The following is a 16,260-nucleotide window of genomic DNA, read 5'->3' as shown; positions in this document are numbered from 1 at the left end:
TTTGTCGGTGCATGAAAAGGTGAACACTTGCCGGCTTCCTTTCACCTCCGATTTCATTCTCTGGTTTTCATTCCGAAAAAGTTGGGTGCTGGCTTGTAGCTTTGGATGCAGCTCGAGCCCGAGTGGGGATAGGGGCTCAAGTGCATTACCAGCCCCTGGCCGAAAAGTCTAAGGGGCTTAGCCCCGCCAGTTCTCCGTTCCCCTGCCCTGCGCTTTTAAGTACAAACGTTTTTGTCAAGTCATTTTATTTATGAAGCACCTCGCCCACACATATCGGATACGCCAGTCACCGAAGCAGACACCTGTCGGCGAATCCCCTGTTCGAGTCCACCACTGGTGAGCGCCGCCCACGGCGGCTAGTTTTCACAGCGCGAGCAGCGGCAGTCGGAGGGCTCGCGCAGTTTGACCGTCAGCCGGCCCTGGTCGCCGGCCACTTGCTGACCGTCCGGGTTGAAGCAGCGCGTCAGCGTGATCTCGCGCACGCGCAGACCAGTCTCCTTACAGCAGCTGCACTCCTGCCGGTCAGACGGTCAGACGGTCAGACGACACACACAGACCGGTCTCGTTACAGCAGCTGCACCCCTGCCGGTCAGACGGTCAGACGACACACACAAACCGGTCTCCTTACAGCAGCTGCACCCCTGCCGGTCAGACGGTCAGACGGTCAGACGACACACGTAGACCGGTCTCCTTACAGCAGGTGCACCCCTGCCGGTCAGACGGTCAGACGGTCAGACGACACACGTAGACCGGTCTCCTTACAGGAGGTGCACCCCTGACGGTCAGACGGTCAGACGACACACGTAGACCGGTCTCCTTAAAGCAGGTGCACTCCTGCCGGTCAGACGGTCAGACGACACACACAGACCGGTCTCCTTACAGCAGGTGCACCCCTGCCGCGCGGTCAGACGGCCAGACGACACACACAGACCGGTCTCGTTACAGCAGCTGCACCCCTGCCGGTCAGACGGTTAGACGACACACGCAGGCCGGTCTCCTTACAGCAGTTGCACCCCTGCCGGTCAGACGGTTAGACGGTCAGACGGTCAGACGTCGCTCAGTCAGTCAGTAGCCGCGGCTGCCGGCAGGTCGGCCAGACGCACCGCACTCGCATCCCCTCCTCCCTCCTTTGGACATGGTGGGCGCGGCTCAGACTCATGCACGGCTTGTACAATTGCGTGCACTTACATAATTGTCCTACCATGAATTGTCGAGGCAATAGCTAACAGTAACGACTCAACTGAACTTCGTCAGGTATTTTATCATTCACAGATCACCAGCGTCGTCACGAATCGAATCAAGTCAGCGGTCAGCGCGGCGGTGCCGCCTGCTTCCGGACCTGTCCGGGGGTGTCCGGACCCGTCCGGGGGTGACCGGGGGCGACCGGACCCGTCCGGGGGTGTCCGGACCTGTCCGGGGGTGTCCGGATCCGTCCGGGGGTGTCCGGACCCGTCCGGGGGTGTCTGGGCCCGTCCGGGGGTGACCGGGGGTGTCTGGACCCGTCCGGGGGTGACCGGGGGTGTCCGCACCCGTCCGGGGGTGTCCGGAGCCGTCGGGGGATGTCCGGAGCCGTCCGGGGGTGTCCGGAGCCGCCCGGGGGTGTCTGGACCCGTCCGGGGGTGACCGGGGGTGTTTGGACCCGTCCGGGGGTGACCGGGGGTGTCCGGAGCCGTCGGGGGATGTCCGGAGCCGTCCGGGGGTGTCGGGAGCCGTCCGGGGGTGTCCGGGGGTGACCGGGGGCGACCGGACCCGTCCGGAGGTGTCCGGAGCCGTCCGGGGGTGACCGGGGGCGACCGGACCCGTCCGGGGGTGTCCGGAGCCGTCCGGGGGTGTCCGGACCCGTCCGGGGGTGTCCGGATCCGTCCGGGGGTGTCCGGAGCCGTCCGGGGGTGACCGGGGTGTCCGGAGCCGTCCGGGGGTGACCGGGGTGTCCGGATCCGTCCGGGGGTGTCCGGACCCGTCCGGGGGTGACCGGGGGCGACCGGACCCGTCCGGGGGTGTCCGGAGCCGTCCGGGGGTGTCCGGGGTGACGGGGGTGTCCGGAGCCGTCCGGAGGTGTCCGGAGCTGTCCGGGGGTGTCCGGACCCGTCCGGTGGCGGCGCGCCTGACCTTATTGAAGCCGGACGGCGAGATGACCGACGGCTGCACCTGGGAGCTGCACGTGCCTTCGCACTTGTTGACAGGAATGTCGCCCTCGCACGTCCGCTCCAGCTGGCCAGAGGAGCTGAACTCATCTGAGGGAGCAGGACGCCGTCCGTCAGATACCGGCTGCCAGTGGCGTAGCCAGAGATCAGTGAAAGGGGGGCATGGTGCTCGAGGGGGCGACTTTTTCTCTTGAGAGGGGCGCCATTGTCAGCTAGTGACAGGGGCGTCAGTCTAATATGTAACGTCATGTTCATGCATGATTTATTAGGTGTTGCAAAATACGAGTATAAGAACCAGCCTTCGCTGATTTTTCATAAAATCCAATTAATGCAATTTGCAGCCCGGTGTTTTTTTATAAAAAAAATCCTTGATCTTGATAAATTTTAAGCATGATATAGGAAGGGAGCTCAGGCTACAGACATTTTATTCTCAAAATACGCATCCAAGCGAATTCGAAGCGGTAAAATATACGGTGATTGATAGGCACAATCTATATTCTTTGCAAAAAAAAATACAGGCTTACTCACAGATCCAAAGTGACCTTTGGGCTGCAGCCTGTGGTCGACCGGGGTGGCCGTGCTTAGAATCTCAAACCGCACGTATGTAGGATTCACGCTGCGACTCATTGCCTAAATTGGGATCAAGGAAAGACTTGAACATTTAACCCGGCAGTTGCTGGGGTATTTCGCCACCCACCGTTTGCTGGGGGGGGGGGGGCGTTAAACGCCCCCAGCCGATAACTCGAGAACCAATAGGCGCAGCGAAACGCACGAGGCGGCAAACGAAAGAGCGCGACGAGACGCTTCAGATGAGTACTTTAAAGTTGAATTTTGAGGTCACAGGTCGGGTCAAGGTCAGGTCAAACACCTGAAATCGGGCTTTCAGTAGCATGGACTTCAGGACTTCGCAATGGGCGCCTCTCGTCATAAACTCTGTCCAAATGGTGCACAATCCATCATATAAGGCCTACAAGAGTGTCAGCTCCATGTCGGGGTCGGTCAAGCATAGGTCAGGGTCAAGGTCAGGTCAACCGGGTAGGTACATATCCCCGAAAATCAAAACTGATATTCGCAGCCTATGACACATGTTTCATAGGTAATTTGGGGCGTAGAACACGATGGTGACATTCATTTTATCATATGTGTACGTGTTTGGCTCAAAAAGTTCAATTTAAGAAATGCATGTATCATGGTCGTGAAGTAGTCACGAAAAATTGCCAAGATTCAGTTCAAGATTATGGAAAATGCGGAACGATAATCAATAATCGAAGATAGCCATTTGATTGATCATGGTATTGGCAGTCTAATGGCGTTTACGGCATGTCTGTATGTCTATTCTGTGATTTTATATGATTTTTTGAACATATGCCGTTTTTGGTCGAAAACTCAGAAATCATGACGTCACTAAAACCTCGATATCTCAAAAAAATTTTCCAACCGATTTTTTTGAAACTTTGTCACAATAAACTTCAATCAATTCCCTACAGGTACCCAAAATTTCTATGGCCCGGCGAAAAAAGTGGGGGCGTTTAACGCCCCCCCCCCCCCCCAGCAACTCGCGGGTTAAGACTATGAGATCCACCATGAGATCCCAACTCATTGTCATACCAGCAGCGACTGCAGTCAGAGGCGACCGAACGCTGACATACGTTCTGGATTTTTTTCTCCACAAATCACCTTTACAATTCGATGTCTAGTGCGTGCAGCCCCTACTTGTGGACATGCATGACTGCCTCCAGTGACTGACTGTCACTATAGTTGGTTTTTTTTTTGCAAAAGGACGCTGGCTCCAAGTTCCTTATCGAAGCTCTCACGTGAGTTTTGGCAGCTTCAGCGTCTGGCCAAGAATTTCTTACCGAAAAAATATTCGATTTCAAATTGTGCACGGTAAGTACCTGGAAATTGTGTCTTGAAAAATTTGTATACTATGATGACGTCACTGGTGGCAGCGGGCAATCAATGTCCGTACGATGGGACAAGGTTTCGACAAATTTGGGGAAAACTTCGTTTTTCACTGTTGTCGAGGTTATAATCGAGTAATTCCTAAGCGGTTTCGTCCATGATAGTTATACGCTTCATTGCAAAAAAGTTCGACAGCATGAGGTCACCACTGTTCTCATATCTGGCTCCAAAACGCACGAATGGAATTTATCGGGAATAATTCACATGTTAAAACCAGTAAAACGCCTTTTGGGCGAAAAACGAGCGAGCGAGATAGTGAGCCCTGCACGTGCGGAAGGGCGAGAGGGTGCTTCCAACGGGTTTGCGCAAAGCACCCTTCTAACTGGTCGCTAGCGGTGTGGCAAATTTGAACGCAATCGGCCCAGCCGTTCCTGAAATCTGGAAGCGGCATTCTGCACGTGCGCACGTGCAAACGGGGTCCAAAATGACTTTTGCACGGCACCCTACTAACTGGTCCCCAACCGTGTACCAAATTTGAGCGCAATCGGCCCAGCCGTTCTCGAGATCTGGAAACGCCCCCTGCACGTGCGCACGTGCAGTAGCAACCTAACCGCAACACATGGGAATGCATTGCCTGGTGGGTGCCTACCTGTATGCCAAGTTTCACCGAAATCGCCCCAGTAATTACCGAGTTACTGAAATGGGAACAAATTTGGCACCTCTTATTGTTGTATTTTGCACGTGCACTGGGGGTGACCCACATGCATCGAGAGTATCCTATTTTGGGTAGAAGGGATGCTGCTACCCTACAAAAATTACCGCAAGACAATCGCCCAAGCGGCTGCTGAGATATCAGCCTCTCAAAATCACTACTTTTGCAAAACAGCTTGAACACCCTTGACTTTTCACGTGGCACGTGCCACGACGGTCACTGAGATGTATCAAAAGTAGTCAATTACGGGGTAGAAGGGATGGGGCTACCCAACAAAAAAGACCGCAGGCCAATCGGTCCAGCGGTTGCTGAGATATAAGCCTCTCAAAAGCGTTACAGGCCGGGCCGGGCCAGGCCGGGCCGCTCATACTGAGATTTTTCCGTTAATTGAAAAGACTCACTTCGCTCGCTGCGCTCGCTCGCTCGTAATAAGGCGACGTTCGAGTTTCTCAAGTTCAGTTTTTGCTCGTTTTGCTCGCTAAAACGCGTGCTTTTTCGAAAAACATACTTGGAGCCAGAGTCCTTTTGAAAAAAAAAAAAACGAACTAAAAAAATAGCCTCCAGAGGGCAAAAACTCCAAAAATTGCAGTTTTAATTAAAATCATTTTTCTGCAATGACTTTTGACTCAAGACAGTGACGACATTCATTTTGCCAGTATCGTCTTCCTCTCGTCGAAACGCGTCGAATGAACTATTCGTTGACCTTGAAAGGTCATTTTGAAAATTTGACCTCAGGTCAAGACCTGACCGGAAACGGTCATGTTGTATATCAGTCGATCCGTATCGTCGAACTGAACACATCTGACGTGTTTTCACCGCTCTAGCACGTCTCTATCAAAAATTATAGCCAAAGAACTGCTGGTGACCGTTCATGGCCTGAGATGACCTCAGAGGCACACAGAAGGGTCACAGGTGGATTTTTACGATTCAGTGTGTTGTGTTTACCTGTGAACCGATGTTTGAGAGGGTTTTAAACCACATTCGTTCAAAAGAGGCGCATTTCAATTTTCTCCAATTGACTTAGGATGGAGGTTGCAAAATTGACCTGACCCTAGGTCATAGATATCAAAAGTCCGAGATAAACATTTTATACATATTTTTGGTCTTATCAATCTCTGAAAGTTTGAAAAGTGATCGTTCAGTCGGTGTAGCTATAGCGAGCCTTTAAACTTTTTCTGAGGTAAGGTCACTTGACGTGACCTGACCTTGAACGACCCGGGTCTGAAATTTTCACAAGATGTGTAGAAAAGATGTATGAACAGGTGTACCAAAAACGGCGGCGCTGCGCGACGTCGTTTTGGAGATATTCGCAAAAAACCTAGGGGGGCGTAAAAACGCCCCCTCCCCCAGCATGGCGCGGGTTAATGGGAGAAAATTGAAATGCTCTTCTTTTGAACGAAAACACCCTCAAACATCTGGGTACAGGTAAATATGACACATGTAATCGGAAAATTTCACTCGTGATGTGACCCCTTTTATGTTACTGAGGTCATATCAGGCCATGAAAGGTCTTCAGTAGTTTTTGGACAATAACTTTTGATTAGAGATATGGTAGAGCAATGAAACACCTTATATAATTATTTTCCTCCTCAACAATACGGATCGACTAATATGCAATATGACCATTCCCGGTTAGGTGATGACCTTCACCTTTGGTCAAATTCTCAAAATGCCCTTTTAATGTCAAATACTAATTCATTTGATTCGTGTAAAAAAAAATGGAGCACGATGCCGGTTAAACTAATCTCGTGCAGATCTGAGTCAAAAGGTAAAGGTATTACAGATAAACGTCCTCCGCGAAAACGTACATTTTGAGGCTAAAACGTTTACCTTAGGTCAAATCTGAGCAGACTTGTGACAGCTCAAGAAAAAAGTGAGCTCGCTCAGCTCAACTCCGTTTTATCCGCTCCCGCTCAGCTCCCGCTCAGTTTAACACGGCTCAGCTCAGCTCACGCGCCGCTCAAACCGGCTGTGCTCCGCTCACGCTCAGCTCAGCTCAGCTCAGTTTCCGCTCAGCTCAGCTCAGCTCAGTTTCCGCTCAGCTCAGCTCAGCTCAGTTTCCGCTCAGCTCAGCTCAGCTCAGCTTCCGCTCAGCTCAGCTCAGCTCAGTTTCCGCTCAGCTCAGCTCAGCTCAGTTTCCGCTCAGCTCAGTTTCCGCTCAGCTCAGCTCAGTTTCCGCTCAGCTCAGCTCAGTTTCCGCTCAGCTCAGCTCAGCTCAGTTCCCGTTCAGCTCAGCTCAGTTTCCGCTCAATTCAGCTTAGCTCAGTTTCCGCTCAGTTAAATTCACGCTTAGATCGCTCAGTCGTTCTTTTTAAATCGGACATGCTTAACCCTCGCCCGTATAGGGGGGGGGGGTCGAACGGACCCCCCTGTTTTTCGCGAATAACTCGCGTAAAAAGCGGCCGATCGCGACGAAACTTTCAGTACCCTCGCGATAATCAATTTTACACCTATCCTGAAAATTTCATGACCCTGACCCTAATGACCTTTGACCTGTGACCTACTTTTCGAGACCATGTTTGGCCGGAATCGCGATTCGGCGTATGTCGGCTCGCATTAGCCGCGCGTTAGCAGTCTTTTTGTGGTTTCAAGTGTTCAAACATGGCATATGATGTTGCTCCCATGCATTAGGGTGGGTGTCAAGGTCACCGGAAGGTCAGGTCAGGTCATTGACCTTTGATGACCTCGGTTCACTTTTTCGAGTTTTACATGTTTCTAGGCTAGTTTTTGGAGCTGAATTCGAATTTAGCAACCATTTGAACATTTACGAAGCAGTTTTGGTGCCTTCGTAACATGTTACGAAGCTGTCAGAGGCTACTACGAATACCCGGCAAAATCCTTACTGGTTGACCTGACCTGACCCGACCTGGCCTCAATGCATAAAGACATCATCAGTGATCATAACTAACATGATATTCGTGATCAGCACCCCGAAAAACCCCATAGCAGCCACGTTTTACGACGTTCTAACAGGTCCCGATTTTCCCGACTTTTGGGTCATTGACCTGACCTGGAAGGTCAACCGATAACCTAGGACCTTAAAATTGGGTATCATCGGCTTCCTCTCGTCGCGGGCAGCACGCTCGTTTTTTCCGCGAAGCTCTAGCTCGATCAGGGACGAAACGGCAAGGGGGGGTCCAACGGACCCCCGCCCCCTTATACGTTCGCGGCTGGAAAAACACCAATACGGGCGAGGGTTAAAAAACAGACCAACTCTTGGCGCATAAGTAAGTCTCCTCTAACAAGGAGCGAGGCAACTTACACAATGGGCAAAAGAGATAAGCTCATTAAGACCTTGAGACTTTGCGAGTCGTGCGTCTACTTGGACTCAGACTATAGTTACATGAAATGGACTGTTCTTGGCAGTGTTATCACATGTTATCAGAGTGTGCACCCGCGATGTTAACATAACCCTCGCATGTGTGCGGCGTTTTCCAGCTTCTAATGTGTAGGGGGGGGTCGGTTGGACCCCCCCTTGCCGTTTGGCCCCTGATTGAGCTAGAGCTTCGCGGAAAAAACGAGCGTGATGCCCGTGACGAGAGGAAGCCGATGATACCCAATTTTAAGGTCCTAGGTCATTGGTTGACCTTTCAGGTCAGGTCAATGACCCAAAGTCGGGAAAATCGGGACCTGTTAGAAAGTCGTAAAGTGTGGCTTCTAAGGGGTTTTTCGGGATGCTGATCACGAATATCGAGTTAGTTTTGATCACAGATGATGTCTTGAAGCATTTAGACCAGGTCGGGTCAGGTCAGGTCAGGTCAACCAGTAGGCGTCGTGACGGGTATTCGTAGTACGTGTCAACCGCCTCTGACAGCTTCGTAACATGTTACGAAGTCACCAAAACTACTTCGTAAATGTTCAAATGGTTGCTAAATTCGAATTCAGCTCCAAAAACTAGCCTAGAAACATGTAAAACTCGAAAAAGTGACCCGAGGTCACCCGAGGTCACCAAAGGTCAATGACCTGACCTGACCTTCAGGTGACCTTGACACACACGGGAGTAACATCAAATCACATGTTTGAACGTTTGAACCACGAAAAGCTTGCAAACACGCGGCTAGTGCGAGCCGACATACGCGAAATCGCGATTCCGGCCAAACATGGTCTCGGAAAAGAGGTCACAGGTCAAAGGTCATTTGGGTCAGGGTCATGAAATTTTCAGGGTAGGTGTAAAATTGATCAATGCGAGGGTACTGAAAGTTTCGTCGCGATCGGCCGCTTTTTACGCGAGTTATTCGCGAAAAACCATGGGGGGGGGGGTCCATCCGACCCCCCCCCCCTACACATGCGAGGGATAACATATAAGTTCAAAATATACGAACGAAAAAAGTCTGGACGAAAAAGTTTACAGACGAAAAAAATGTACAGACGAAAAAATGCCAGACGAAGAAAAGTCGGACGAAAATCTGCTAGACGAAAAAAACGCCATGGAATCATCTCAACTATAATTATAGGCGGTGTTTCACGGCCGAGAGCAGCACGCCCACGCCGCCATCCGCTCTTGGCACCCTGCCAGGAGCTGACGTTACATTTTGGGGTAGTGTTGGAACTTGGAGATAAGAGTTTGTTTATATCTCCATGGAAACCCCATTTGACACGTGTGATAGCAGCGTGCTGCTATCAGTGAAACCTTGAGTGAAACCAAACACCACCCTGATCTCAACCAAGGCAATGTCAACACAATTAGAATTCATAGTCGGCGTGTGAATAAGGGAGCTTTTCCCATATTATGGACATCAGAAGGTGAGAGTTCCAGTTAGCGCCTCTGCCCCACCCCACTTTCAATAGGATATGGTTGCTTAGCCCACATTCAACCAACGAAGAGGAACATTTGCTAATTCCTAATTGTAAATATTTTATGCAGAGGTAAGAACCCTTATCGATAAAATTAATTTAAATAACTGCTTAAATAACAAAGTGAAGAATGCTGAATTGTACATTGCGGAGCAGAGTGTCAAGGCGAAGCATCAAAGCCTGACAGTAGGTATTCATCTTGCAGTCAGACTTGAAACTTGAGACTGGAGCTGTATTAGCCTGTAAATTGGCCAAGACCCTGGTCTTCCAATTTCCATGCAACATGGATGAAATAAATTAAGCTTGATTAGTGATTAATATTGATTTCTTTAGAGTTTTGATATTTTTAAGTGCGATCACGAAGGCAGTGTAATTGCTCACTCCATAGCTAGCTCATAGCTGAAGCATCAAATCCTGAGTTAATTTCCAAGCATGAACTGAAAAGAATTAGAACTGGATCAGCTCAGCTCAGCTAAATCAGCTCAGCTCAATCAGCTCAGCTCAGCTCAGCTCAGCTCAGCTCAGCTCAGCTCAATCAGCTCAGCTCAGCTCAGCTCAATCAGCTCAGCTCAATCAGCTCAGCTCAGCTCAGCTCAGCTCAGCTCGCTCAGCTCAATCAGCTCAGCTCAGCTCGCTCAGCTCAGCTCAGCTCAGCTCAGCTCAAGCTCATTCAGCTCAGCTCAGCTCAAGCTCATTCAGCTCAGCTCAGACAGCAGCTCAGCTCAATGCATTACTGAGCCGGCTCAGCTCACAGCTCAACAATTTGGCAAAATGTTGAGCCGGCTCATGAGCTGAGCTGATTTTTGAGCCGGCTCAACTGAGCTGATCACAAGTCTGAATCTGAGATAATTAATAAGAAAGAGCTATCGAATGCGCTTTGCTGCGGGGCTGTAGCTCAATCTCTTTATGAATCCTGACTTACGCGCCGCTTTGTCGAAAAATGTCAAAATCGGCGAAATTTGATTTTCGGTTGTCTCTGGTGACCTGACCTTCGACCAGTTCGACCTAACCTTAAAAATGGTTTAAATAGTTTTGCAAAAGTTTTTGACGCTCTTTCGAACGCCGCCTATTGCGGGTCTCAACGTGGCCCACAAGCTGAGTTAGAAGTGGGTGTTCAAACACCCCCAGCAGGTTTAATTTAAAAAAAAAAAACGCATACGCTGGAGGCGGCACCGCACTGCTAGGCGGGGGTGGTATCGCAATAATGGGCGGCACTGTGCTGAGACGCACCACTTGCATTGAGGGGTGGCATTGTACGGTGAAGGGGCGGCGTCGCATTGTGGGGCGGTATCGCAACGAGGGGTGGCACTAACGAGGCTGCCTTATAAGAAACGCTTGGCACATCCTAGCCCAGCTCGGCGCCACCTGGCTGCTGCATCTTCAAAAGGGCCCTTGGTGTCGATGAGAGAGCCCCACTGTCAAATAACTACGTAATAAGTAACTACCTACTAATAAGTAACCACTATAAATAACTACCTACCTAATAATAACTACCTGTAGAAGTAGGGTGAGGGTAGGGCAGTGTAGGAGTAGGGTAGGAGTAGGGTAGAGTACGAGTAGGGTAGGGGTAGAGTAGGAGTAGGGCAGGATTAGAGTAGGAGTAGGTTAGGGTAGAGTTGAGCTAATATGCAGGGAACACGATTACTCTCAAATCCGACATTTTTGCGCTCACATGCAACACGATGCGCTCAAATCCGACAGCGCTATGAATCGACTGTCGGGGCAAAATTGCACATGCAGAGTACGCTATAGCGTCAGTGGTTTCTGAGGGGGGGGAGCGCTAAGATCTTGAATGGGACGGGGCGACTGAAGTCTCCATTCAGATGGGCGTCAGTGACTACTGGAGGGTGTCAACGAACTCGGATAGGGCGAATGTGATCTTCAGAAGGCCAACGGGTGATCTAGATGGGTGTAATGCTTGGATGGGGTCACTGCTGCCTTCAGTAGGGCGTCGGACGCTCTAAAGGGGCGCCATTGATCTCGGATGGTCCGACTGCTATTTTCAGAGGGACACCAGTGGTTTCAGAGGGGCGCCATTGATCTAGGATGGGGCGGATGAAGTCCCGGTTCCGGTGGGCGCCAGTGGCTCTTGAAGGGCGCCAGCGACCTTGGATTGATGGGGCGACTGTGATCTTTAGAAGAGCGTTGAGGGGCGCCATTGGGCATCGATGGGGCCGCTGTTGCCTTCAGCAGGACGCCGGACGCTCTAGAGGGGCGCCTTGAGCTTGGGTGGGGCGACTGTAGTCTCAAGGGGCGTTGTCTCGGATGGGGTGAATATGATTTTCAGAGGGGCGCCGGGTACGAAGGGTGCCATTGGTTTCAGAGGGTTGCCATCGATCTTAAGATGGGGCCGAATGGGGCAACTGTGAACTTCAGAGGGGCGTCATCAACCTTTAATGGGGCGACTGTTCCGTTCAGGTGTGTGCCAGCGGCTCTTCAGGGGCGCCATCGACCCTGGGGGTTCGGAATATTCTGGTTTCCGGAGGGGCGCCCTTCAACATTGGGGGGGGGGCTCAGGTCCTGTCTGAGGGTGCCCTGGAGGACATAGGGGTGTCCAGGCACCCCCAAAGAGATATTGAGTTCGGTCCCTGCCTGCACATCAATTTTTAATTCATGTTCTCTCTGTAAAACGGCATCAGCCTAGTCGGCGCTAACTGGGGCGCCATTTGGGCGGCTGGGCGGAAAGGGGGGCCATGGCCCCCCTCCTATCTACGCCACTGACCTCACCTCATTACTCTTTGCGCAGGGTTGATCGTAACATGTCTCAGAACAACTCATAAAAACTTTGACGTGGTCAACTAACGCAAATAGTATCCCCATGGCATATACTTTGACTCTTCAAACATCCGTTAATCATGACTTGTCCACGGTCAAAAAAAACTTTGTGTTTGAGGACCCCTTTTCCCCATATCAAGATGTTACATGACCAAATAACTGTCATATATGTAATGTGTGGACAATTTACCGTCGATTGGTATGCGTTTTGTTTACATGAAAGCGAAAGTTTTTTTTTTATTGAGAGAGGCTTGATCGGCCCGAACGCCTACAGTGCATCGGTGAATGGAGGCCGGACTCCCACCCTGAGTGTATGGAGGCTGGACTCCCACCCTCAGTGTGTGGAGGCCGGACTCCCACCCTCAGTGTATGGAGGCCGGACTCCCACCCTCCGTGGTGTGGAGGCCAGACTCCCACCCTCCGTGGTGTGAGGCCGGACTCCCACCCTCAGTGTATGGAGGCCGGACTCCCACCCTCAGTGTACAATCTATGGAGGCCGGACTCCCACCCTCCGTGGTGTGAGGCCGGACTCCCACCCTCAGTGTATGGAGGCTGGACTCCCACCCTCAGTGTACATATCTATGGAGGCCGGACTCCCACCCTCAGTGGCGTGAGGCCGGACTCCCACCCTCAGTGGTGTGAGGCCGGACTCCCACCCTCAGTGGTGTGAGGCCGGACTCCCACCCTCAGTGGTGTGAGGCCGGACTCCCACCCTCAGTGTATGGAGGCCGGACTCCCACCCTCAGTGTACAATCTATGGAGGCCGGACTCCCACCCTCCGTGGTGTGGAGGCCAGACTCCCACCCTCCGTGGTGTGAGGCCGGACTCCCACCCTCCGTGGTGTGAGGCCGGACTCCCACCCTCAGTGTATGGAGGCCGGACTCCCACCCTCAGTGTACAATCTATGGAGGCCGGACTCCCACCCTCCGTGGTGTGAGGCCGGATCGCCACCCTCAGTGTATGGAGGCCGGACTCCCACCCTCAGTGTATGGAGGCCGGACTCCCACCCTCAGTGTACATACCTATGGAGGCCGGACTCTCACCCTTAGTGGTGTGGAGGCCGGACTCCCACCCTGAGTGTATGGAGGCTGGACTCCCACCCTGAGTGTATGGAGGCCGGACTCCCACCCTCAGTGTATGAAGGCCGGACTCCCACCCTCCGTGGTGTGGAGGCCGGACTCCCACCCTCCGTGGTGTGAGGCCAGACTCCCACCCTCCGTGGTGTGAGGCCGGACTCCCACCCTCAGTGGTGTGAGGCCGGACTCCCACCCTCAGTGTATGGAGGCCGGACTCCCACCCTCTGGAGGCCGGTTTCGCTCACCTTTGGTGATGTGTATGGTCGAGGGGATGGTCTCACACTGCGGCCGGGCAGCGCGGCAGCCGCTGACGGTCAGCAGCGCTAGCAGCAGGCCGGCGGCGCGGAGGCGGGCCATGGCGCGGGCGGACGACTGGTGCGGGCTCGGAGCGCCGGTTCAGGTGGCCGCGGGCCGGCTGTGGACGACTGGCGGTCGCGGCGCGACGGCTCAGGTAGCCGCCGGCCGGCCGGCGGGGCGCCGCGCCGCCCGCCGGCCGCTAATGCAGCCGGCCGCGGGCGGGCGGGCGCCCCCCGCTCCCGACAGCCCGCCGCCATCGCAGCCCAGTCAGGGCCCCGGCCCGGCTCCATTGGTCAGAGGCGGGGGGGGGGGGGGGCTGACCCACTGAGACGGGCGGACGGACGCGCCGGCCACGGGCGGTGCGCTGCCGATTACGTGCTCTCAACTACCCGACACAGTCCACCACAGCCGACCGTACAGAGTGGCAGCGAAAAGCCCTCGCCCGAGTACCTCGTGTTGTTGCAGGCCGATTTTCAATATTAAAGCGTTGAAGCTATTATATTAACGACCAGGAATACGGACAATAAAATGAATAATTTTGATTTAATACCTATCACCGGTTGCAATTGACTTTTGGAACACCCTGTAGGAGTTCCACACAGCGCTATGGGTGTCCTTCACCGGCATCCGAGGGTCTCAGGAGTTAGGACCTGTAGATACCTGTAGATAAAACTAATTAAAACAGCCGCATGGTCAAACGCTGATAACTAGAAACTCACCCTGAGGTTATTAAAACCTTAACCCTCGCCGGCACAGAGGGAGGTTGATGCAACCCCCCGTAAGGTTTTTCGCGAATAACTCGCGTAAAAGGTGGCCTATCGCGACGAAACTTGAAGTATTCTCGCGTTAATCAATTTTACACCTACCCTGAGAATTTCATGACCCTGACCCAAATGACCTTTGACCTGTGGCCTACTTTTTGAGACCATGTTTGGTCGGTGTCGCGATTCGGCGTATGTCGGCTCGCATTAGCCGCGCGTTTCCAGTCTTTTCGTGGTTCAAACATGTGATTTGCTGTTGCTCCCATGCATTAGGATGAATGCCAAGGTCACCTGAAGGTCAGGTCAGGTCACTGACCTTTGATGACCTCTGTTCCCTTTTTCGAGTTTTATATGTTTCTGGGCTAGTTGACAGAGTTGTTTTTAGCTGAATTCGAATTCAGCAAACATTTGAACATTTTCGAAGTAGTTTTGGTGTCTTTGTTACATGTTATGAAGCTGTCAGAGGCGGTTGACACGTACTACGAATACCCAGCAGGACTCCTACTGATTGACCTGACCTGACCTGACCCAACCTGGCCTAAATGCATAAAGACATCATCTGTGATCAAATTAACATATTATCCGTGATCAGCACCCCGCAAAAAACCCGTGGCAGCCACACTTTACGATGTTCTAAGAGGTCCCGATTTTCCCGACTTTTTGGTCATTGACCTGACCTGGAAGACCAATCGGTGACCTAGGACCTTAAAATTGGGTGTCATCGGCTTCCTTTCGTCGCGGGCGACACGCTCGTTTAGATCTGATGAACGAATCCAGCGAGCAAGCATTCCAGGTCTCATAATGTTTTGTGGTTTACAGCAGGCATACGATAGTGTGAATTGGAATTACTTGATTGAAGTAACTGATAAGTTCAACTTTGGACCGAAATTTAAACATTGGATATCCATGTTGTACAGAGACCCGGATCAAGATCCTGTTACGGCGCGAATAACTTTGAACGGACACCTGTCTCGGCCTTACAGTATCAGAAGGGGATTGCGGCAGGGGTGTCCCTTGAGTTGTCTTCTGTTTTTACTATGCATCGAACCTTTCGGCGAAACTGTTCGTGCCAGAAATAGTATTGCTGGCATACACATAAACGGCTTTGAAGTTAAGATGTCCGCTTACGCGGATGACACAGCATTAATTCTAGACGGAACGGAAGGAAGTTTACTTGCAGCACTGAAAACTTGTGAGGAGTTTGAAACGGTGTCAGGACTAAAACTGAACAAAAGTAAAACGAATATCATGTGGATAGGAAGAAATAAAATAAGACAGGATATTCTATGTAAAGAATATGGGCTAAATTGGACAAAACAGATGAACTATTTAGGAGCTGAAATAGGCCCGATGATGAGGAACATGGCAGAGGAAAATTATGCAAGCAAAATAGCTAAATTAAAAAATTTATTAAACCCATGGATAAAACGTGGATTAACGCCTTTTGGTAGAATTCACTTAATTAAATCAATGGCGCTGTCCCAACTCGTTTATCATACGTCGGTGTTAGAAAAACCTAGTAAGAGGATGCTGAAAGAACTGGAGTGTCTAATGTTCAACTTCATATGGAACGGGAAAATAGACAGAATCAAAAGGACCTCGATGAAAAACCATTATGGTGAGGGAGGGCTGCAGGTTCCTGATCCATCAGCGCAAGCGGACAGCCTGAAGATAATGTGGATCAAAAAATTTTTGGATGAAAACAATCACGCTAAGTGGAAATTTGTAGTACAAAACAAACTCCTAATAGGAGGAAATCTTTCAATATTTGAATGTAAGCTATATCCAAAAGGGAGGTC

General features: G+C 51.6%; 1 protein-coding gene across 1 annotated transcript; it reads right to left on the bottom strand.

Moving 5' to 3' along the window:
• Positions 1–228: 228 nt before the first annotated feature.
• On the bottom strand, positions 229–13,956 carry LOC122384446 (partner of bursicon-like). Its single transcript, XM_043371835.1, has 3 exons — positions 13,649–13,956; positions 2,110–2,234; positions 229–515 (listed from the first exon to the last, which is right to left on the bottom strand). Exons 1-3 carry the CDS (start codon positions 13,758–13,760, stop codon positions 357–359), a joined length of 396 nt encoding a protein of 131 aa, XP_043227770.1. The 5' UTR covers positions 13,761–13,956; the 3' UTR covers positions 229–356.
• Between the last annotated feature and the right edge of the window lie 2,304 nt (positions 13,957–16,260).

Source organism: Amphibalanus amphitrite, unplaced genomic scaffold (assembly GCF_019059575.1).
Source record: "Amphibalanus amphitrite isolate SeventyFive unplaced genomic scaffold, NRLGWU_Aamphi_draft 000190F_arrow, whole genome shotgun sequence".
Classification (NCBI taxonomy): domain Eukaryota; kingdom Metazoa; phylum Arthropoda; class Thecostraca; order Balanomorpha; family Balanidae; genus Amphibalanus; species Amphibalanus amphitrite.
The sequence above is the reverse complement of the archived record's forward strand: the minus strand, read 5'-3'. Positions and strand labels throughout refer to the sequence as shown.